The sequence below is a fragment of the Ixodes scapularis genome, unplaced genomic scaffold (genome assembly GCF_016920785.2).
Source record: "Ixodes scapularis isolate PalLabHiFi unplaced genomic scaffold, ASM1692078v2 PGA_scaffold5__190_contigs__length_132052651, whole genome shotgun sequence".
NCBI lineage: Eukaryota > Metazoa > Arthropoda > Arachnida > Ixodida > Ixodidae > Ixodes > Ixodes scapularis.
Genome location: NW_024609880.1, coordinates 55966330 through 55989552, shown reverse-complemented (window position 1 = coordinate 55989552; position 23223 = coordinate 55966330). Strand labels below are relative to the sequence as shown.

Genomic DNA, 23223 nt, shown 5'->3' with positions numbered 1-23223 from the left:
AATGGATGCAAGCACAAGCTACTTCTGGGAAGCAGGCCTTCCGATTTCTGAGCAAACCAAACTATTGTGCTTTCGTTTATTGCACCTTTGCATTTTTTTTTCTTGCAACATTTGACTTATTTCATCGTCGGGTTGTCACCGGTAGAAACGTTGAAGGGCATGCGCGTTGACGTCAAGCGGCTCGTGCTTGTAGCCTTGTGCAGGCTGCAGACAGGTACATATTACTAATCTACAGTAAATAAATCCAGTTACTCGCTACTGACTCGAACAGTAGCTAAAAGTACATTACTCGTTACTGCGATTCAAAACGAATACGTTACATCAGCTTGAAAGTAACGCGCTTTCTCTATACTTTGAATGTGTCATTTCGAAAAAGCAGTAGACACTTCCAATATTTGTCATCGTTCGCAATTTTTCACTTTTTATGACGTTTATTCAGGGATAGCTGTGACTATAACGACGTGATTTGTGCAAATATTTTATGGTACATGTAGCGTTTTTACGTCGTGCAAATTACCGGCGCGAGCTGGGGTGAAAACTAGGTTGGTTATACTCGTGTTGTACGCGTTCCCCTCCAGAAGTGACTAAATACCCCTACTCGTTAATCAAAAAAGAAGTAACGGAAATACCTTAGACATAAAAACCGATATAAGTACGTAGGCACAAGTAACGCCTTACGTACAAGTCTATAGCCATGCGTATATTCGTTTTCTTGAACGCCGTGGGACGCTGCAGGTGGTCCCGCGGTGGTCCCGTGAAAGTTATATGGATATTCTCATTGAAAGATGAGGAGGCACCATAATAGAAAACTCGAGACTGAGAAAAGATAAAATAACGGAGAAACATACACACCGCCTCAGGCAAGCAAGAGCTTGTTACCTGAGTGCCCACTCCCGTGCGTGCCCCAATGGCGCCACTGTTCAGTCACCGCCGTGAGGCCGCCACCATGGTTCGCGACGGAAAATAATGGAAACGCTTTCCGAATTCATTCGGAAAGCGTTTATTGGCCACAAAGCCGTTAGTTGCGTTTGTCTCGCAATCAACACGAAATGCGCCAAAGCAAGAGACTCCTGCCTAGTGCGTCCCTTGGAAGCAAATGGCGGAGCAGCCCTGAAATAGCGGCCTTTCGAAGCGAGTGGCGGCGGAGCACACGCTCGAGACACGCGCTTCGTGCGTCCGCACAACAATGGTTGTCGATGCTTGGAAGAAACGCTAGGCGTGAATTTTATCGAGGGGCTTTAGCGCAACGCGCTTCCACTTCAAGGGGCTGCTGCCCCGTGGCCAAAAAGATACCACAAGTGTGGGGGACTTCTGGACAAAGACCCGCCATGTATACAGCCCCATACCAATCACTTCCATGTATACATAGCTTGCATGTGACGTCGTTCTTGGCCATGCCGGTATTTTATGCGCCGCGAGCGTTCGGTTCGCCGTGTTCGATTCATACTGAAGAAGTTGTAGTTCGAAGAAACCAGTAATAGAAATAACTGACAGTCACAGCAATGGCGGAAATAACAAGCTATGTATACTATTACAGTGGCCTAGAATGAGGTAGTGGGCTAACCATGCCCGCTTGCTGAGGCGATTCATGTCTAAATTGAAAGATTGCGCTGCGGTCGACTCCTCCTCAGAGCCGTTTATACTGGCAACCACAGCAGCGTAGTCTGACAACTGGGGGATGACTACTTCACTCCGTCATTTTGTGGATCTGACTCATAAGAACTTAGGCTATTTTTTGGAAATAAAAAAAGACAAAGATGCAACGCCATTTTGTGTTATCGCGAAATCTGTTGGTTCTATACTCTCTTTCACCTTGTGTTGTACCGCAGGAAAGGCTATACAAACGCGAGCTCCTTGCTCAGGGCACATCTCGGCGGCACAAGCTCTCGCGCACCAAGGGCAGCTGCCAACGCTATGAGCTCGCGCTTCTAGCCTTCGCTGCGGTACAACGTAAGGTGAAACGGAGTATAGCTGGCAACAAGCTCAGCCCATTGGCCAAACTCTCTCAGTATAAACCAAGTTGGTATAAACTGTCACTGGATCCTAGGAAAGTAGCGCCATTGCCTTCCCTACCTGCTAGCCGGACACAAACGGATACTAACATACAGACGACCCAAACCTCGCAAGGAGATTGGCTAATTGGCCTAATTAGAAAATTTATTTGCAACACTGTGGACAGGATTTTGTAAGAGACGCGCAGAGGTTAAGAACACTGTGTACACATATATGCGCGAACCAGTGTCTGTACAGTTGGCGGGTCTTTGCCGCGGAGCCACACGCACAAGTTCGAAGGCGCACACCCCGAGGTGTCCCCGTCCGCGCGATCACTCACGCGGCCGAAGCGTCATCCCAGAGCCACACACCCGCGCCCGCGCCCCCAACGGCACCGCTCTGAACTCAGGGACCTAGAGGTTGTCCAGGTACCTGAAGCGGAGTTCAATCCGCGAGTCGCGAACGCTCAGGTACCGGCAGGACCAGCGCCTGAGGAACTCTTGTTCTCCGAGGAAAAACAGTTGCTCCTCGAGGTGTCCCACGAGCTTTCGCCGGAGCCGCCACAGGAGGGGCCAAAGAGCACGCGATCGACGCGCCTGTCTCACCGCGCAGCACCGGTTCCTCCACAGCACGTACTCGGCCGCGGCGAGGAGGAGACGGATGAAGACGCCCGGAGGGCATCTCCCGCGCAGCAGGTAAAGTCCTACGCCCAAACCGTGGAAGCTGGTGCGGATGACGCGCCAGAACGTCCGCGCCACAACGCACTCCTTCACCGCGTGCACATTCGTTTCGCGATTCCCACAGTTAGGGCACTCGTCCGTGCGCGACACGCCCCAGCGGAGCAAGCGGTCTCCGCTGGGGAGGACGCCCCAACCGTGCTGCCATTCGAAGTCCCGTAGATGCCCCGGGAGATACGAAGAAGTGAGGCGGGATCAGGAGAAAGAGTCTCCGAGCTCCACCTGCGTTGCCGAAATCTGCGGCTCCAGGAGGACCTCTGTGAGACGAGCCGACCGTGTCTCCACTACGTCCAGCTGGGGTGCCCGCTCTTTGAGACGTTTGAAGAGCTGTATTGCCCTTCGGTAGTCAGACGGCGGGGTTTCGGCACAGGGGCCGGGTGAGCTCGGCGACTCGACTCTGCAGTTCTCGGCGGGAGTGCCCCACGAAGTAGAGCGCGAGGGATCGGGCTGGGCCGTGCTCATCGCGCAATATCTTCAGCATGGTCTTGAGTTGGAGTACTGCGGGTGCGATGTCGACACAGGGAAAGCCCCACCCTCCACGCTCGCGCGGGAGGCAGACAACCGGCCGAGTGACCAGCTCCGTCTTCTCTGACCAGAAGAAGCTGTAGAGCGCGCCTTTCACCGGTCGGATGAAACGTGAGGTCGGGAGCGCCGTTTGCGCCAGATACCAGAGGCGTCCACAGAAGACAGAGTAGGCTAGGTACCTGCGCTCGGCCAGGGGAGGGGCGTAGGTGCGAGCAGAGTCCACTCTCCCCGATGTCGCGCGCCAGGCGCGTCCACATGTCCGCCGAGACTCCTGACGAGCGGTAGGTGACACCAAGGATCGTGACCGAAGTTTTTGCCGGGATCGGTGAAGAGAGGTCAGGCGGTCGGTTAACCCACAGCACCGCGCTCTTCTGCTCATTCAACCTCGCTCTGGAGAGAGACCCGTAGGTCTCGAAGATCCGGAGTGCCGCTCCGAGGTCGTCGGTGTCCCGCAGGTACAGTGTAATGTCGTCGGCGAATGCCGACACCTTCACCTCGCCGTTTCCGGGCAGGGAGAGTCCGCGGACCTGAGGGGTCCTTTCGACGTTGGCTAGGAAGGGCTCCAGGATAAGGACGAAGAGCAGCGGCGAGAGCGGGCAACCCTGGCGGACCCCCCGGGTGACGGGGAAGCTGGCCGTCACACCGCCGTTTAGATAGAGGTCGCTCTTCATGTCACTGTAGAGCGTCTCGAAGAGTCGAACCCCTTCAGGGGGAATACCGAAAGCGGTGAGCACGGCCAGGAGGAACGGGTGCTCCACCCGGTCGAAAGCCTTCGCTTGGTCGAGGGAGGCGATCAGGCCTCTGGCTTGGCGAGCGTTCGTGTACTGCACCACGTCCTTCGTCAGGGATGTCAGGGTCTGAATGCTGCGGCCGACGATCGAGCACGTCTGGTGGGGTGTCACCACGTCCGGGAGCATGCCGTGGAGGCGCTGCGTGATGATCGACGCTAGCAGCTTGTAGCTGGCGTTGAGTAGCGCGATGGGACGCCACGCGCCCGGGTCGTTGGGGTCTCCTCCCTCCTTAGGCAGAAGAATGATTCTGCCTCGGCGGAACGACTCTGGAAGGCGGTGCTCCGTGAAAAATTCCCGGAGCACGGCACAGATATAGTTGCCCAGCACGTCCCAGAAGGTACGGTAGAATTCGGCGGGAAACCCATCTGGGCCCGGCGCGGACCCAGTTTTCATTCTTGACAGGGCAAGGAGCACCTCTTGGGGGTTGGGGGCTCGTGCAGGTGTGCGGCTAGGTCTTCGGGAACTTGCGGGAGATCGCGTAGGAAGGGGTGCGCCACGAGGGTCGCACGGTCCACCGCCGATTCGGTGGTTGCCAGGGCCCGGAAGTGGGCGCTGAAACCGGAGACCGACGGTTGGCCTGGTGTTGCTGGCGCGCCTGGAGTTGTCGGCACTGAAGGGACGCGTCGCTCCCGCACTTCGGTGCGGTGGGCGTAGCGCAGCACCTCGGGGTGAGCCGAGGGCCCGACCCGTCCGTGGTAGGCTGTGGCTGCGTTGGTACAAAGTCGTAGCTGTCGCTGGTAACGGTCGAGGAGCTGCTGCAGGTAGCCCCGCATTAGCGGAGTCCCCGCGCCGCCCCGTCGCACGATCCGAATTCGCAGAGAGGTGTCTCGGAGCTGCTCGGCGTGCCGCCGACGCAGTGCACGACCCTCCGCCACGCACGCCACCCGCCAGCTGTCTTGAAGCCGGTCAAAGGTCAAGGGGTCTGGTGCCGCTCCATGGAGGGACCGGCGCAAGGCTTCTCTCAGGCAGTCGCGGCTTTTTTTGTCACGCAGCAGTCGGGTGTCGAGACGCCAGGTGCGTTGAGAACTGGCTTTGCTGCTGAAGCGGAGCTCTACGAGTACCGGACGGTGGTCGGAGATGTACGTAGTGGAGGGAGGCAAGTTCATTGCGCAGCAGGCGGTGACAGAGGGGCTCAGGAACTCGGAGATGTAACACCTGTCCAGGCGACTGCTCGAGTTTCCTCGTTGCCAGGTATGCTCGAAAGCGGTGCCATGGAGCAGAGTCCAGCAGTCCACTAGGTCGAAGTGTCGCATCAGGCGTATCAGCTCGCCGGCGTTCCACGTGGTGCGTCCGTAGCCTGGGCCCCTGACATCGCGCCGGGAATCGACGACGCAGTTGAAGTCGCCGAGGAGCAGGCAGTGGCGAGCGTCGAGCAGATGGACGTCCAGGCTCTTGAAAAAAGCCGGGGATTGCGAACGCTGGGCTGGAGCGTACACGCCCACAGCACGAAAGCGCGTGCCGTCCACGAAGAAATCAAAAGCAATGTACCGCCCGTCGGGGTCAAAGCAGCACGCGCTGAGACGGAGGAGCGAGCGGTTAAAGATAATGACCCCCACCCCCGAGCTCCGTGTAGTGGCGTATGAAAAGAAACAATCCACCCCATACCGCTGCTTGAAGAGGTCCACGTCGCGCTGCCTGTGGAAGTTCGTTTCTTGCAGGAACAGGAGGTCGCAACGGGCGGTTCGGGCGAACTGGATGACCTCGATCTGTTTTGTCGCGCTGCGGAAGCCCTGAACGTTCAGGGTGATGACTCGCAGGTGCGCGAAAAGGGAATGGAGGGGGGGGGGGGGGGGGGGGGGTCGTTGTGTTCACTGCTAGTCCGTGGATGTATCGGATGTGATGCACGAGCTGTCAGACAGCGCGACGAGGTCCTTCCGCAACCGCTTGGGAGCCGCTGCCGATGCTGGAGTGGATCCTGGGGACCCTGATTCGCCCCTGCTGGAAAGATCTCGCTTCCCGTCTTCGGCACCGCCATGCGGGCTGCGACTGCGGCTGCAGGTTTTTCGGAGTTCCTCGGAGGTGCCGCGGCGACGATCTCGGCCGCGCAGCAGAGCGCTGTCTTTGTCGTGGGCAACCTCGTCGATGACGAGGCGGTCGTCCGACGATGAGGCAGAGTCCTCCGTAATGTCGCTCCAGCTGGGAAGCGGGCTGGGGCAGAGTTCGGGCGTTCGCGGGCGTTTCTCCTTCACCAGTACTTCCTCTGAGCCGGGACTGGTAGGAGTGGGCGCGTGCACAAATGCGGTGTGGACCGCATTCGAAAGCGCGGCCTCGGCGGCGTTCTGTGACGCGTTCGAATTCGCGTCGGTGGCGCTTGCCGGCTTCGACTGTTGCGATGTCGGGGCGAGCTCGGACGGGGTCGTCACTGGGGGCTCGGCGGGGGCAGGCGTGTCACCGGACCCTTGGGTGGCGGCCGTCGCCGCAGGAGGGGGAGTAGGGGTGGTAGGAGGCCTGCCCTGGGACTTCGGAGTCTGGGACACAGGAGTCAAGGCCGGGAAGTCGTCCTGGCCGCAGCCGGCCACGGCTGAGTAGCTGCGACGCTGGGTGCAGTCCACCGTGGGCCGCTCCGCAGCGTCCGCAGCCGGCCGCGCAGCCGACGGTGTCGTGGCCGAAGGCGGCGCAGCGGGCACAGTAGGGCACGTTACAGGCCGCCTTGAGGTGGCCCTCCTGCTGGCAGCGTCGGCAGACTCTCTTGAGACCGCGGTAGCCGAAGGTGGCCCGATGACCGGAGACGCGGAGGAAGTTCGGCACCGGGGTAGACTCCTTCATCTCCATTCGGATGTAGCGGGTACCCGTCCGGAGGTTGGGGTGGTCCTGGTAGACGCCGAAGCGAATATCCAGAACCTTCCCATAAAGCGACAGGGCGGCGGCGAGGGCTTCGTTTCTCACATAAATCGGTAGGTAGAGGCACGTAATGGACGTTACTTGCGGGCCTACCGGGACGATGGGGACGCTTGTTCCGCCGATGGTCAGAGCCCCGGCGTTGGCGATTCGGCTCATGGCCGTTGACGATGTAACAGACATCTGAAAGTTGCTGCCTCTCAGATGCTGCACGGAGAACAATTCGGCAGTGCCGACAATGGCCGCCGCCGCGTCGAAGATAGAATCCACCGACGCGCCGGGCGGGCAGGAAACATTGAACGTACATGCCTTCGTAGGCTGGGCCGGCGATGCGGTGTCATGGCGACGCTGACAACGTAGACGAAACGGTCTACGTTGCCATGGAAATCGCCATCTTGGTCCATTTAAATCTTCGAAGCTTCCAGGGGGCCGTTCTAAACCAGTCGCGCCAAGGTCACCATGGAGCATCATCGTACTGGAAGCGTTCCTCTTCAATATAAGAGTCTTTGGCACTTCGTATGCGATCAACTTATTAATCAGGCCCATCTCCATGGAACTCTTACAATTATATAATTCTTCTTGCGCATTTCAAGGCAGTAAACTTATTTTTCAGTGCCTCCAAGCACCGACACAGCATCTGGTGGTGGTACGAACGTGTACGCCTGTTTCGCCGGTGTGTGGTTAGCAAAATCTCGGTATACAAAAAACGACTCAATAAAACTACCCCTCACCAGCGAATCTAGATAGGCTCACCAAGAACGGAGGGGTCAAGGAGAAATTGCTCATTTCATGGACCAGGATGGCGACCACACGCGGAGCTTGGCGTTACTTTCCCGGGATCCAGTGACTTTAGTATAAACGGCTCTGCTTCTCCTGAAGCTTTCCCGCACACCTCTGCGATCGCGTGCGTATCAGCACGTGTGTGCGTCGGTGTTTTCTTCGTCAAATAGCTGGGGAGATTCGGAAACATCTTAGAAACTGCGTAGGCCGAAAGCATATGTTTGCCACGCAGAACGCGTACCTCTTCAACTTTGATGATGTGCACGTAATCTCTAATTGCGGACTGCCGTTCAAAATGCAAGTTCTTATCCCACAGTTTTTGCCGCTCCTCGTCTTCGAGTTCGGGTAGACAGGAACAAAGACACCTTTGGCACGTTTTTCATGCGAGTGTCACCCTGTTCTTATACAGCCAGGCGCGCAAAACAGTAGTTTCGGCGGCGATTAGGCATTCTTGCATTTGAGTCAAAAAACGAAACCGCGAGACAACAGTAATCACTGTGACCACACGACGAAAGCACGCAGATGAGCACACGCGAACTGCAGTCACTCACTCAACGCCAACACTGAAGCCAAACGCGAACACACCCGGCCAGGCGTAGCCGGGATGCGTTCACCCCTGCCCGTTTCGATCTGGATGAGCATCGTACCGGCGTGCGGTCGTGTATCACTACTGCGTGATGCACGTTAAAGACCCCAGGCTAGCGGCTGTACCGCACTGGCTAAATTTCTCATCTACAGCTGGGAGACTCGTCGCCCCTGTGAGGCAGACCAAGTTCTAGGCTGTATAAACACACACACAACCCAATTTTTAGCCGGGATGCAGGACGCATCAGGAGGAGTCGGCAGCAACGCCTTCTTCGGCCTCCAACAAAGACCGCCTCAACTCGAAGCATGGGCGAGAGATGGCTTTGAGCTCACTGCTTTAGGCCACTGTAGTAGTGATATAGGATGGCACGCCGTTACGATACTCATCCAGATTGAAACGAGCAGGGGCGTGTTGGGAAAGTAGCGCCCTTGCCTTCCCTGTCTGCTAGCCAAGCACAAACAAATACTATCATATACAGACGACCAAAACCTCGCAACGCGATTGGCTAATTGGTCTCCATTGCCATGGCAATCACATTTTCGGCCCTTTTATATCTTCGAGTTTCGAGAGGGTTATTCGAATCCAGTAGCACTAAGATCACTATGGAGCATCGTACTGAAGGCGTCCCTGGCCATAAAAAAGCGTTTTTGGCACTGTGTATGCAATCAACGTATCAATCATGCCCGTTGTCCACGGATCTCTTATAATTATATTGTTCTTCTTGCGTGTTTCAAAACAGTAAACTTATTTTTCAATGCCTCCAAGCACCGACACCGCGTGGGGTGGTGGTACGAAGATGTACGCCTGTTTCACCGGTGTGTGGATAACAAAATCTCGGTATACAAAAAACGTCTCTATAAAGCTACTCGTCACCAACAAATCTTGATCGGCTCACCAAGAATGGAGAGGTCAAGGACAAATCGCCCATTTCATGAGCCAAAATGGCAACCATACGGGTGGCTTAGTGCTACTTTCCCACGATCCATGCAGTTAGTTTAGTTCCGACCTGCTGTCCTCGCGGGCATCGCGGCATCTCGTCAGCATCGTTAGGCTCGTCCGCCTCGTCAGTCAGCCTAAGCGGATGCGCGACAGATTCGCATCGTCACTAGAGGCGCCGGCTGGCAGCACAGGGGCTATTTAGGGGTGATCCGAGGACGCGCCTTATTTTGATGATGGCAGGAGAGCAGCCGAAGCTAAAAAAACGCCCTTGCGCCTCCGTGCCTGAGAAACGTGCTCTTTCGATCCCAGCGAACCTGAGAGCGAAGCGTTCTGCTACGGTATACCTGTTCCGGTAGCCACGGTAGCTGTTGCAGTAGACCGTTTTTCTCCTCCGCTATGTTATTCGTGAAGAAAACGCTGCAGCTGCGCATGCGCGCCGCCAGCTTTGTCTGCATAATTCAAGGTCTTGTGGCGGATTACGGAGTGCTATTTGGGTGCTTAGCGGGCTGAGGAAACGGTCTACTACAATTCCTTGATATCACCACCCGTTCGCTGTGCGGACCGTGCGCTAGACAGGACATGTGAACCGCGTTTGGGTCGCGAAACACCCTTGGCGAGCGCCCCCAACAGCAAAGCGAGGCACTTCTGATGATAATCCAATTAATGCAATGCAAGCGAGCTGGACAAGAATGGCGAAAATAATCCCTGAAGAAGGGAAACAAGGGGGACAAAGGACAAACACAAACATCCAAACACACCTAGGTGACTGGGCCGCAACCGAAAAAATCCGCCTGATCCTGGTATCGAAACAAAGACCTCTTCATTTCCAGTGGAGCGCCTTACGAACTGAGCTAACCGGGAGTTAGACAACCTTAAAATGCAGGTCGCTCATCCTTGTTGGTGTTAGACTGGCGGCAGCTGATAAAACCTGGTTGCTCTACTGTCGTCTAACTCCTGGTTAGTTCAGTTGATAAGGCGCTCCACTGAAAATGGAGAGGTCTCTGGTTCGATACCTGGACCAGGTAGATTTTTTTCGGTCGCGCACCCGTCATCTAGCTGTGTTTGAAGATTTCTGTTTTTCCTTTGCCCCTCTTGTTCCCCCTCTCCAGGGATTATTTTCGCCGAGGCACTTCATCGGCGACAGCGTCTCCTATAACAAGCCATTCTGTGGGCAGCTCATGGGCTGCAGTAGGTCGTGTATTAACCTGTCTGGTACTCGATGGCAACAAGGATTACTCACGCATCTTACCCAGAGCTGTTTACATTTAGCTACTTTGGAAGTATTTTGATGGCACTGACTGTTTAGCAACAAGTGGAGAGTTGAAACTGAGTAATCAAATCCCATCCACCATTCTGTCCCTTTTTATTTAGAACATTCTGCAGGTCTTTTTTATAGTCCCCTGCTGGTGTGGGGTGCAAAACATCAAACAATAACCATTAGGAATGCGAAAAACAAGAACACATTTCATCAGCTATTTCGAACTCATATAAACAGGCGAATTACAAATAACCATCAGTCTGTCTAACATTGCATCAATTTCAGAACAAATACAAAGAAACAAAAAATAGAAAACAAAACCAAACACTGTAAATAAAATGACATTTAGAATGTGTGGTCATCCAGAACTTCGCCAAAATAATTTAAAAATATATATTACAAGAAAGGGCGTTCCAATCATATTTGGTAAGTGGAAAGAAGGAATACTTGAAAATGTTAGTTCTAGCAAACTTTGGCATTTTGGGATACTGATGATAAGGTCCAGGTTCCTTGGAAGATGATGGGATTAAATATAATCTTGATTCAGCACAGCTTATGATAAAGTAGAAACAAATATTTTAATCTCGTAATCTTTCTGCGCTATTCAAGTGATTTAATATTGTTTGCTGTCATTAATGAAGACGAGGAGTCAAGCCTCTTATATACATTCCATAAATAAAACGAACTGCCCTTCTCTGCATCATCTCAAGTTTAGTTATATTTGTCTTTGTGTTTGGGTCCCAGATTACGCCAGCATATTTTAATTTCTATCGGACCATGGAGTTGTATGCAACATATGCCAGAAAATTTCAGCGTATTAACAAAAATGTGTAGACGATGGTTTAGACCAACCCTTTGAGTATCTTTCTCACACTAATGTGACACCCTATACATGCAACAACTAGGAGAATCTCATATTTATGCTTCACGGGAGCTCTTCCATACAAGGCTTTCCACCCTTCATTTTATTACAAGTCCCTGGGCCACATGTGGTTTGCGGTTCTAAAGGTGAGAGGCGGTTCTTGCGCGGATGACAGGTGCAATGACTATAAATATTATTATTATTCCAAAACAGAATTAACTTTGATGAAAACAAAAACTGGACCAAGAAAACATTGCCTCAAAATGTTAGATTTCTCCAGTGACTCTCCGAGACATGCTTCATTTGACAACAGCTAGGATGCAAGCACATCGCTCATGAAGGGGTTTGTGCTTCAATGTAGCCAAGTTGGTGTATAGCGGTTGAAGGGGGATGTTGAAATACCGGAAAAGATCGGGAGAAAATAAATACCATTTCAAGACATGAAAAAAAAAACTGGCACAATATTACTTTATGGATCAGTCTTTCTTGGAATATTATTTAATCACAACCAGTACCTGGATCACAAAACGGGCCAATATGATAACATGCCCCACGAAGTGCAAGTTTCCCATCAATATCCATTCCTATAAAGTGCACCAATGCTCATATCTGGTATCAGTAGTAACATGAGATTGGCTGAGCGCACAGAATGTGACACAAAAGAAAGAATACAGAGCCTAAACAACTCTGGAGGAATATTAGAAAAAGTAGGAAGTAGAGAAGTTAAAGGGGCCATGAAACGAATTTTGGGTTGGGATGAATGATTTTAAATTGGAACTTTACTAATCGCATATCGTTTAGTTGGCCAAAAGAAAGAGGCTAGAAAGTCAAAAGCCAGCTTTTCGGTACGAATATTTGAAAATATAGCGGACTATTTTGTACCTTCTTGCCTTCGAAAGCTCTCCGCCTTTTCACTTTGATACATCCGCGGTTCCAAAAGCGCGTCACCGGCGCCAAAACTGACGTCAGCACAGCCCAGCTCACGCATTGGACACGAGAACTGCGTCACTCGGACGTATGCGCTCGTCAACAATCAATCCGTCGACGAATATTTGGATTCGCGTTCGTGGCCAATAAGTGCCCTGACGGAACTTATTGTCACTGGGGAATGACAAGTTCAATGGTGTGCACAAAAAGCACGGTGAAAGCTATAGGAGTCATCGCACCGGTGCCGAAGGAATGTCACGATCACGTGATTTCACAATTCGCATTTGATTTGAGGATTAAAGCTAAGGAGGAAGAAGTAGGAAAATCGTTTCATGACCCTTTTAAGCAGTTATAAAGTAAAAGTTTACAATTACGCTGTCAAACGAGAATTATACGAATATCCTATTTGGCATTTTACGCCATGCGCCATTCCTATAATACATTCTATGCGCCATTCCTATAAAACATGCTCTGTCAATCAAGCCGGACATGGCATTTTCCTACTGAAGGCACTACTTTAACGTCGCTGTTTTAGCAACTGTGCCTGCCAGCTGCTTACTGGGCAACTATACTTACCGCATGTAGCTTCCCAGGCTCACAGAAGTGCAGCTTGTCCTGCACGAGGTTCTCGCTATAGCCGACAAACTCCGCGAAGAGATCTTTCCCCGCCGTTGACTTCACAAAAGCCGCACACGCTTCGGTGCTCCAGGTACGTTCACGGCCCCTACCTTTAGGCTCCACGTCAGCCAAGCACGCCCGCACAGCCTGGAACGGCAGTCCTAGGAACCGCGTCTCCAACGTCTTCACCCAGCTAGCGGACACCCATTTCTCGTCTCCGAAGTCTGGGAATGCCACTCTCACGGCATTCCTCCAGTGCTAAGGCCGACCACTCTTGCACGATACCATTGCTCGTCGTCGCTGCTCCTGGCAGCTACCAGCTCACCTTCGGATTTATGTAGCAGCCTGTCGTCATTATAGGAGTTACAACTGCAAGCCACTTGCAAGTTCTTCCTGAGACTCTCAAATCTCACTCTGGAAGCTGACGGTTCCTTCTCAATGAGCTTCTGGGTAGACCTAAGGCCATAAGGAAAGATCAAATAAAAAATGCAAGGGCTCACTGCATACGAGACATGTTCCAATACTTGCTGCCTTTCACCCAAGATTTTGTAGGTGCAGTACTCGTATTGCTTGCAGCAGCCCTGGGCGCTGAGAAACTTGCATGCCCTACTCTCGTCCTTCACAACAAAGTCTGCGGCGGAGACTCCAGGACCGTCTGTTCGACATCGTAACTGTTGAAAGGGTTTCGGTAATTTCGTCCATGGGACAGAAATTTTCGATGGTAAACCTGCCAATCCTTTTGATGAAAGACTCCCTCTGACACGGTGCTCGCGCATGTCCTCCTCTGACCAAGCGTTCTGTTACCTCGCCTTCCCAGTTCTACTCAATTTAGACTTACTACACAGACGTCATCTCCAGAAGCACCGCTGCTCCTCTTTTGTCGGTCACCACGGCTACCAGCGGCGACTGTCTATTGGTCAGCTGCGCAAACCGGTTCACGTCGATATTCATCCAAGCATTCAGAGGTGCGACGCTGGCTAGCTGGAACTTTAAAGCCAAGGGGCCCTGTTGCACCAGCTTTGCATCCATCTTGTACAGGCATGAAGAGCTGACTGTCTTCCGGTTTCCATAGTCACCGAAAGAAACTTGTGCGTGGTAGTGTGATCCCGCCTTCTCTATGTCTTCGACTCTCACCCTGACCGCAAACTGCACTATGAGGTCTCTGTAGATGTAGGAGCTTCCTTCGTGAAGTTCGGAGGCACCGCAGAGCTCCAGGTCACATCTTGCAATATTTCTTTGAACCTCGGCTAAGTGCCCTTTCAGCACAACAAGCTGGCCGTACCAGAAGTCGGGCGAACACGTGAATGTGACTTCAACTTCAAAGCAGCTCTCTTCGGGCACAGCCGAGGGGCGGAAAACTCGATGGGACAAAAGGCGCGTAATCGACCTTCGACACACATTCTGGGTAGGCCTGTATCAAGGCACCAGCGCCCGTGTGATTGGAAACACTTTTTCCGTCCGTGAGCGGATCTATTGTCACGTCGATAGGCACCGTCACACTCAGCTACTGCAGCAACTCTGCTCGGCCTGGTAGGCCGAGCGGCTAAACCCAGTCTGTCTGACTTTGCAGTAATCATCGAAGCTCGAGCTTGCTGAGCGCAGCCGCCGGCGCGGTGTTGGTCTCAACCCACGAGGTCGCTCATTCGTTGTCGTTTCGAACGGCATCGCAAGAAGAGGGGACGCCGGCACCGATCTGCTTCAGCTTCGCTGCATCGTCCCTCAGTTTTAGCTGCACCTACGCCATCATCCAGCGCTACAAAAAGGACTATCGCACCGTAATTCACTGGGATTTGCGGCCTGGTAGGCTGAGCGGCTAAACCCTGTCTGTCTGACCTTGCAAGTAAGAACTCTGACCCATTATTCTAGTTGGTCAAACTGTAACGTAAGGTTGCAAATCCCCCGTGTTTCATCTCTTCGTGACATGGGCGTTGACCTGTCCGTTTATCGCGCTCGCATGGGACGTTTTCCCTACTCTCTCGCACACGGCGCAAGCCGACGCTACCTTTTTGTTCCGCGGGCATTGGAATTTGTTCCCAGGGTCCGTTTGCTCGAAGCGCTAACCGCGGCTAAAGTTAGCCGCAGTACCTAGGAGTGGGAGTTTGAGATCACGTGCTCGGTAGGGATGCGGGGAAACAGCGGTGCCTCGGTGAGATAGCACCACTCGCTTTGGAACTAATATGTCGTTGTAGCTGCCAACATTGGGTGCGTTAGTCAGCAACGAATGGTGATGGAGGCTTTCGCTTTGCCTTACTTCACTTTAATCGCAAAGCATGAGCAATGACCTCGCCGCATTTTTTAGAAAATCTTTCGATTCTGACCATTCCTAAGCCTAAACGAACGCGATAATTGTCGGCATGGGGGCGTCTTTGGAAAGTGGATTGCCTTGACTCAATCGGCCGGGTATTGATAGCGCGCGAAAGCAGACAGCGTCCATATAGACTTTTTTCTAAATTTCCCAAGCACCGAGGTGCATGATACGAGCGTATTTACACGCGTTGCACGTGCTGGCGTTTGCAGCAGTAATTGTTCTAAAGCAAAAAGTCTAAGACAAATTTTGCCTTGCACGGGTATTCGTCAAAGCCTTTTTATGATTATTTACTTCGAATCTCTCATAAGAGGAAGGCCAGCGCGCGCGGACCGTAGAATTACACTACCAGCATACTCCTCGATGCTTGGGTTATTTAGAAAAAGATATATTGGGACGCTGTCTACTTTTGTGTGCTGTCAACACCCGGCCGATTGAGTCAAGGCAATCCGCTTTCCAAAGACGTAGCCATGCCAACCATTATCGTGTTCATTTAGGCTTAGGAATGGCCAGAATCGAGACTATCTAAAAAATGTGCAAGGTCATTGCTCATGCTTTGCAATTTAAGTGAGGTAAGGCAAAGCGAAAGCCTCCTGCACCATTCATTGCTGACTAACGCGCCCGATTTTGCAGCTACAACGACATATTAGTTCCAAAGCGAGCGGCGCTCACTCACCGGGGCACCGTCATGTTTCCCCGCATCCCTACCGATCCAGTCACGTGATTTCAAAATCCCTCTCCTAGGTGTTGCGGCTAACTTTAGCCACGGTTAGCGCTTCGAGCAAACGGGCCCAGAGCTCACACTGTAAAAAAAAATCCCGTCAAATTACGGAAATTGTCATTTAATTTTTGATGCCGGTACAATTTCCGTTGTCTTGCATAACGGTCACAGCATTATCTAGGTATTACGTGCATGACAGTAATGAGGCCCTACGGTTTTTGCCCGTAACTTGACCCGTAGAAGCATGGCAGAAAACCGTAACTCTCATGCACGTGGTCCATAGATACGGGAATTGTTCCGGCATCGAAAATTAGCTGGCGTGTTGTCCGTAACTTGCGACGGCAAAAACCCGTAACAGTTAATGACTGAGCTGCACGTGATGTGCAACGACTGAAATCGTTCCGGCATCGAAAATTAGCTGGCGTGTTGTCCGTAACTTGCAACGGCAAAAAACCGTAAATCTCAATTACTGAGCTGTACGTGATGTGCGAAAACAGGAATCGTTCCTGCATCCAAAATTAGCAGGTGTGTTGTCCACACCTTGCAGCGACGGCCACGGCCTGTTGAACTGCTAGCTGCAGTGATTTAACAAAATGGATGTCTAAGTGAACAATAAATATAGCATTTTACTGCTTATTTATTGTTCACTGAGATATCGGTTTTGTTAAATCACTGCAGCTAACATTTTAACAGGCTCTGCCCATTGCTGCAATGTGCGGACAACACGCCAGCTAATTTTTAATGTCGGAACGATTCCCGTCGTCACTCATGATGTGTAGCTCAGTGATTGAGAGTTACAGCTTTCTGCCGCTGCAAGTTACAGACAACACGTAAACTAATTTTTGATGCGGGAACAATTCAATTTAAATATCTAGAGCCCAGGGAATGTGACTAGGCTGCAGGTCCAAGTTCACTCAGGAGTTAATGCCAGCTGCGCATCCCAGAGATTAACAGCTGCTTAAACACTGTGTTAGAAATTTCGAGGAAGTGCACACAAGATACAGTATTAAGTAAAACATGTTCATACCTTTATTCTTAAGAAATAATTAGTGGGCCATGTCCAGCTTTCATGTGGAAGGCAATCTCTAATTTCCTGAGCAATCAAGTCCACATGGAGAACTACAGAACCTGGAAAACAAAACAAAAAATGTGGAATGTGGTTAGGTTATGAACAGAATGTGATGACAGAATAAACCTCCCAAGTTCCGCAAACTATGAGTTACATGTAAGGGCATTGAAGGAGCCTCAGCTGAACTCTGGCGGGCACTAAACAGTGAAACCAACTTGTGACTTGTGATATGAAACCAATTTAACAAGGGAAGTTAGAAAAATTCCTTTGAAGTAAGAAATTTCCGCATCCAATAAGTTACTTCAAGTTTGTTGTCATGAGTTAATTTCAGAAGTTACTGCCACCTGTGCCTCCCAGACATAATTAAACACCGTGTTAGTGGGGTTGTGCGAATATTCGGAATTTCGAACTGTAGTTTCAAATAATACACTATTCTATATTCGCTTTGAGAAGAACTGTGCTGTTCGTGTTTTTCGAAGTGTTGGTTGCGGCGGGCTAGTCCCGTTGAGTGCACTTCTTACCGCGCACCGTTGCACTGCGGAGGAGCAATACCTGCGGAAGCGAGCTCCGCGGGTGTTGCTTCTCCGCTGTGCAACGGTGCTCGGTAAGAAGCGCACTCAACAGGATAACCCGCCACGATAAACACTTGAGAAAGTAGAAATATCGCAATTGCGTGCTTGGAAGAAAAGCATACATTGAACGCGGGGTGGTGCACGTATGCCGGCTGTATTTGAAAATAAATGGAAACTTTGTGAATGTGCATATCTAGTTTGTAGTAAAAGTTTCAAAATTAAACCAACTGTTATGCAAGAGTATACTATGTTAGGCAGAGATGCCCTTACAACCTGGGTTCCTCATGCGCGATTCTTCTTTTAGAGCACAGCTCTTAGGCGACCGTTTCAGGCTTGAGCGGCGTCGCCATAATCGCGCTTTGCATTATGGGAAGTTTCCCATAATGACGTCACGAAGGTTACCCTTGTGAGGGTTACGAGGGTTAGGGACGAGGGTTATCCTCACGAGGGTCACAAGTGTTACCCTCACAAGGGTTGCGAGAATTAGTTACCCTCGAAAGGGTCACCCTCACGAGGGTCACGAGGGTTACTCTCACGAGGATCACCCTCACAGGGGTCATGAGGGTTATGAGAGTTACCTTCACGAGGGTCACCCCCGTGAAGTCCCGTGACCTGCCCCCACAAGGTAAAGCGACCTCAGGGAGTCACCTATCCCTCAGTACCCTTCCATCCTCCTCCTCAAGAGCTGCGCTCTTATCCGGCGTTACAGGGAGTCGTAAACGTCTTTAATTTTTTAACTCAAATTAACGAAAGATTATTTTATACAGCAAGATTTGTAAATTCACTCAATTGGACATCTCTATAGGATTCATTTTATGTCAAATCCATCGTTTACTTGCCATTCCAAGACATCAGAACTTCTGAAGTCACAGTTCATACATATAGATAGATTTAACTTAGCTTATAAACAAACAAGTGGAACAAAGTTCACAAGTTTAGCTGGGTTTTCGTCTAAGGATTATGCAATGATAGTAAAAAGCATGGAAAAACTATATAATATTCAAATCGAAAATATTCGGCCAATACCTCTATTCACTTCTAACTCAAAATCATCTATTCGCACAAGACTACGTGTTAGTAAGAAATTTCAAGCAAGTGCACGTAAGATGCAGTATGAAGTGAAACATGTTCATACCTTTATTCTTGAGAAATAATTAGTAGGCCACGTCCAGCTTTCATTTGGAAGGCAATCTAACTTCCAGAGCAATCAAGTCCACATGGAGAACTACAGAACCTGGAAAACAAAAACAAAAAATGTGGAATGTGATTAGGTCATGAACAGAATGCGATGACACAATAAACCTCCCAATTTCAGCAAACTATGAGTTACATGTAAGCGCATTGCAGAAGCCTCATCTTAACTCTGGCGAGCACTACAGTGAAACCAACTTGTAACTTATGATACGAAACCATTTTAACAAGGGAAGTTAGAAAAATTCCTTTGAAGACAGAATTTCCGCATCCAATAAGTTACTTCAAGTTTGTTGTCACGAGTTAATTTCAGAAGTTACTGCCAGCTGTGCCTCCCAGAGATAATTAAACACCGTGTTAGTAAGAAATTTCAAGCAAGTGCACATAAGATGCAGTACAAAGTAAAACATGTTCATACCTCTATTCTTAATATAATTAGTGGTCCATGTCCAGCTTTCACGTGGAAAGCAATCTCTAACTTCCTGAGCAATCAAGTTCTTATGGAGAACTACAGAACCTGGAAAACAAAACAAAAAAAAATGTGGTATGTGATTAGGTTCTGAACAGAATGTGATGACAGAACGGACCTCCCATTTGCTGCAAACTATGAGTTACACATAAGCAGTGCCTGAAGTCTCCCTTAAGTTGAGGGGGGTCCCTAAAAGAAGGGAGGAGGGCGGGAGGTTCTGACGAAATGTATTAGATGCACATAAAATAAAACCGACTGCTGACTCTGTCCCCACCGTACCTGGAACCCTCCAATTGCTAATCCCCAAATGTCACATTCCTGAAAAGAAGCTATTTTATTGCAAGATGTGATTTTGATTTCACTAATGCTGGGGCTGTGGAGGAGGGACCCAGACCATCCGTTAAAATCAGTGGGGGGTCCGAGACCCCCTGAGACGACCCAGACTTTAAGCGCTGCACATAAGTGCAGTGCAGGAACCTCAGCTTAATTCTGGCAGACGTTAGACAGTGAAACCAACTTGTGACTTATGCTACGAATTCATTTTAGCAAGGGAAGTTTGAAAAATGCCTTCGAAGATAAAGTTGCCGCATTCACAGAGTTTCTTTAAGCCTGCTGTCGCAAGTTAATTTCAGATGTTACTGACAAGCGCACGTCCCAGAGATAAACAGGTGCTTGAAAACCATGTTAGTAAGAAATTTCGAGCAAGTGCACACAAGATGCAGTAGGAAGTAAAACACGTGCATACCTTTATTCTTGAAAATTAATTCATGGGTCATGTCCAGCTTTCATGTGGAAGGCAATCTTCATAACTTCCAGAGCAATCAAGTCCATATGAACAACTACAGAACCTGGAAAACAAAAAAAAAGCGGGATGTGGTTAGGTTCTCAATAGAATGCGATGACAAACTAAACCTTCCGATATCTGCAAACTATGAGTTACACGTAAGTGCACTGCAGGTGCCAGTGTGATTTAAGAAAGCTGTAAACCCCAAATGAAACTACTTGAAAGGGGCATGGACACAGAAATTAGGCAAGTTAGAGTATTTGTTACATGACAACACCTATTGGACATACACGAAACATTTCAGAATATTTAAAACTCCAATAATTACAAAATTATTTTTTTTTAATGTTTATCATTTTTATCTGGGGACCAGGATACCTTGACACAACTCCTACTGTGGCGACGGCAGCTCGTCGATAAACCACGTGACTCGGACTAAGACGTTAAACAATCCGTCTTTCGTCGTTCTCTACCCGCGTTTGCCATGCCAAGCCTGTTCGTTACTCAGGCTCTGTACCTCTTTCTTCTTCTTCCGTCTCCCTTAATAAGTGACGTTGAATTCGAAGGAGCAAGCTGTGCCAGATATTCCAACTTCCCAAAACTTGGGAGGGAAAAGTGGGACAAAGGAGCTTAGTTGAGGCGAGGGACGGGGCGCCTTCTGATCCATGCCTGGAAGTGCATACGAGAGATCTACGAGTGGCACCTCCCCGCAGCTTGGGACTGACTAGGGACACTAAAGGGACAAGGCAGATGTCGTCACCAAGGCCTGCAAACATGGCTGGCTCACTGAGTAGGTGGACCCGAGGGTCCTGCAACTAATTAGAACTTTTTGTGTGAAACTAATGCATTCTTTGATAAACAAATTTGGCAGTTTTATAGCAACACGTAATGGGCTTCAGTGACATACTTAGATTTCATTTTTTCCATTCCTGAAAAGTCTAGAACCATTTGAATGCTAAAATAATACCTACAGCTGTTGTTTTGTTTTACACGTACACATAAACAATTGTTTATGTGTACGTGAAATGAATGCCTAATCTATTTAGAATGTTGTTATTGCCGCTACAAATTCTTGTTTCCCCCCTATGATGCATTCCACGAGAATGCCCTTAAGGTAATGAACATGAACTTGAGCTGAAGTAACTCCCATGAAACATAGCATGGATTTTTATGGTACTCCAACAACCAAAACAGAGCCACAAGTGATCCTACTCGTCAATATAATTAGGATAAAAATGCATGGTGACTAAAATTGTAGACTGGCTTGTTGATACGTCACAAAGGAAACATAAAAAACAGGTACGGATAGAAGTGACTCGGCAAACAAAAGGATCTCTCAGTGGAGGTTGCTTCCAGGAATTACAGATAAACCAAAACATTGAAGATAACTTAAATCATATGGCACCACCCATGGATATCAGTTTGTGTATTGAACAGAGAAGAGAAGCAAAAAAAAACGTTGGAAGAGGAGACACCTCCAGGTGCATTGTATGGGGGGAACAATATGTGATCCACTTTTGCATAACCTATGCAGGTCAAGCAAAGCCCTATATCAAAGACCGCCCTCGGTGTCGTGTGAACATTTGGCAGTACAGTTACCAGATGCGGTTGCATGACCGAGTTCAATAAGATCAGATAACTGCAGGCTATCAGGATAGAATCGCAAGGATATGTGGAAGCTGGTGAAATTTTGGCTCGTGACAACCACAACTGCTTCCTCATCCAGTCCATCCCTTTGTTATAAAAGGATCTTGATCACCTTCAACCAATAAACAAAAGCAAGCATCCTCAGCATTCAGATAAGGTAGGTGGCGCAGGGTGATTACTTGTCGTGTAGTATGTACCATAGAAATAAACCTGAGATGCAAATGGTGAACTGTGAGCTTAGAAATAATGTGTCACTTGTCTTTTTTTCTGTTTTTTGGGGAATCAAATTATTTACAATCTTTCTTATCTGTGCCACTTATATGTAATTGAAAATGGAGGGAACCAGATTTGTGAACATCTGAAGAAAAACTATTTTCCTTGTACCGAACGATACTCCAAGTACAACTCTTAGCTACCGTAGAATACCATGCATCCGCCCATTCCACATTAAGCGCCGATATCCAAATTTTTAAGATCTTAGAAAATATGCACAGTACATTTATATGTAAAATTGATGACCAGGCAAGCGCCCATTCCCCATTTTTTCGCGATTATCTCTAAATTTTGAGTGGGCGCTTGCCTGGTATTTTACGGTAATACAGTAGCCTACAATTGAAATAAAGAAGTGTTGTATCCTGCATGCCAAAAGATGCACAAAGGCTTGCCCAGCGTGATGCAGACGGACGCTGCGGGAAGCTCTTTGAGTTGAACATTGGAGATGAGTGTTACATTCTAAAAGTAAACAATGCAGCCCCCGCACCCCCCTCCCTCCCTCTTCTTCCCCCCCCCCCCCCCCAGTTCAACTTCAAACCATATAATTATCTGAGCATGTCTCAAAGGCAAGAAAGCACAAGTGGCTAATGTTTCCATGCATTAACAGACAAAATGTAATCATCAGTGGTGAAGCTTACGAAAGAACTGCTTGTAGCAGCTTCTGCAGCAAAAACATGGCTTTTGTAGCCCATATTTTATTTAATTTATTTCACACTGCAAACTTAAGGACATGACGTCCCGAAACCAAGACGACACACAACGAAAACAGCACAACCAAGCACCGGGGCAGGATACCACTAGCAGACAATAGTTGCTTGAACGACGGCAAGTTAAAGTATTCAAATAACGAACCTGCAGCAAAAAGATGACCGAGCGTTCCTTCATGGCTGTGGTAGCGTGCCTCGAATGACTGGCGTGGGGTAGCGGCTTCTGTAGAGGCGTCGTAGCTGAAGACCAGTGCTGGCAGGCTCCTAATTCTCCCAACTTGAAATCTACCAAGATGGGTCCCAGGAACCACTGTTTTCCCGTGGTTGGCTCGAGAACAATCAATTTCGTGGCGTCCTGTGGTTCGTCCAGCATATGGGCCCCGTCATTGCTGGCGATGCTCAGAAGTATAATCTGCAGCAAAAAGATGCGTGAGTGCTTCATCACGGCTGTGGTAGCGTGCCCCCCACATTTGAGCTTTTGGAGCAGGCGATTCCGGTTTATCACATTGTAAAAAGCGATTCAAGCACTATAGAAATTCCCGCAGTTCCTCACAGTGTCATAAAAACTAATATAACTGCAATTATGACACACAATTATTCACAGCAAAAAGATTGCTGTTGGAAAATGGGAT

At 49.6% G+C, this 23223-nt stretch overlaps 1 protein-coding gene, 1 long non-coding RNA gene and 1 pseudogene across 2 annotated transcripts; all 3 read right to left on the bottom strand.

The window, feature by feature from the left end:
* Positions 1 to 4434: 4434 nt before the first annotated feature.
* On the bottom strand, positions 4435 to 5814 carry LOC121838140 (the record flags this gene model as incomplete). The annotated part of the gene is made up of 1 exon (XM_042294215.1): positions 4435 to 5814. A coding segment is annotated over one exon (1380 nt), but the record flags the coding sequence as incomplete, so codon positions are not given.
* Positions 5815 to 12713: 6899 nt separating this feature from the next.
* Positions 12714 to 14711, bottom strand: LOC115313040 (annotated as a pseudogene).
* Positions 14712 to 18717: 4006 nt separating this feature from the next.
* Positions 18718 to 19952, bottom strand: LOC121838042. Its single transcript, XR_006078410.1, has 3 exons — positions 19926 to 19952; positions 19130 to 19228; positions 18718 to 18754 (listed from the first exon to the last, which is right to left on the bottom strand). It is a non-coding gene; the product is annotated as an uncharacterized LOC121838042 (long non-coding RNA).
* Between the last annotated feature and the right edge of the window lie 3271 nt (positions 19953 to 23223).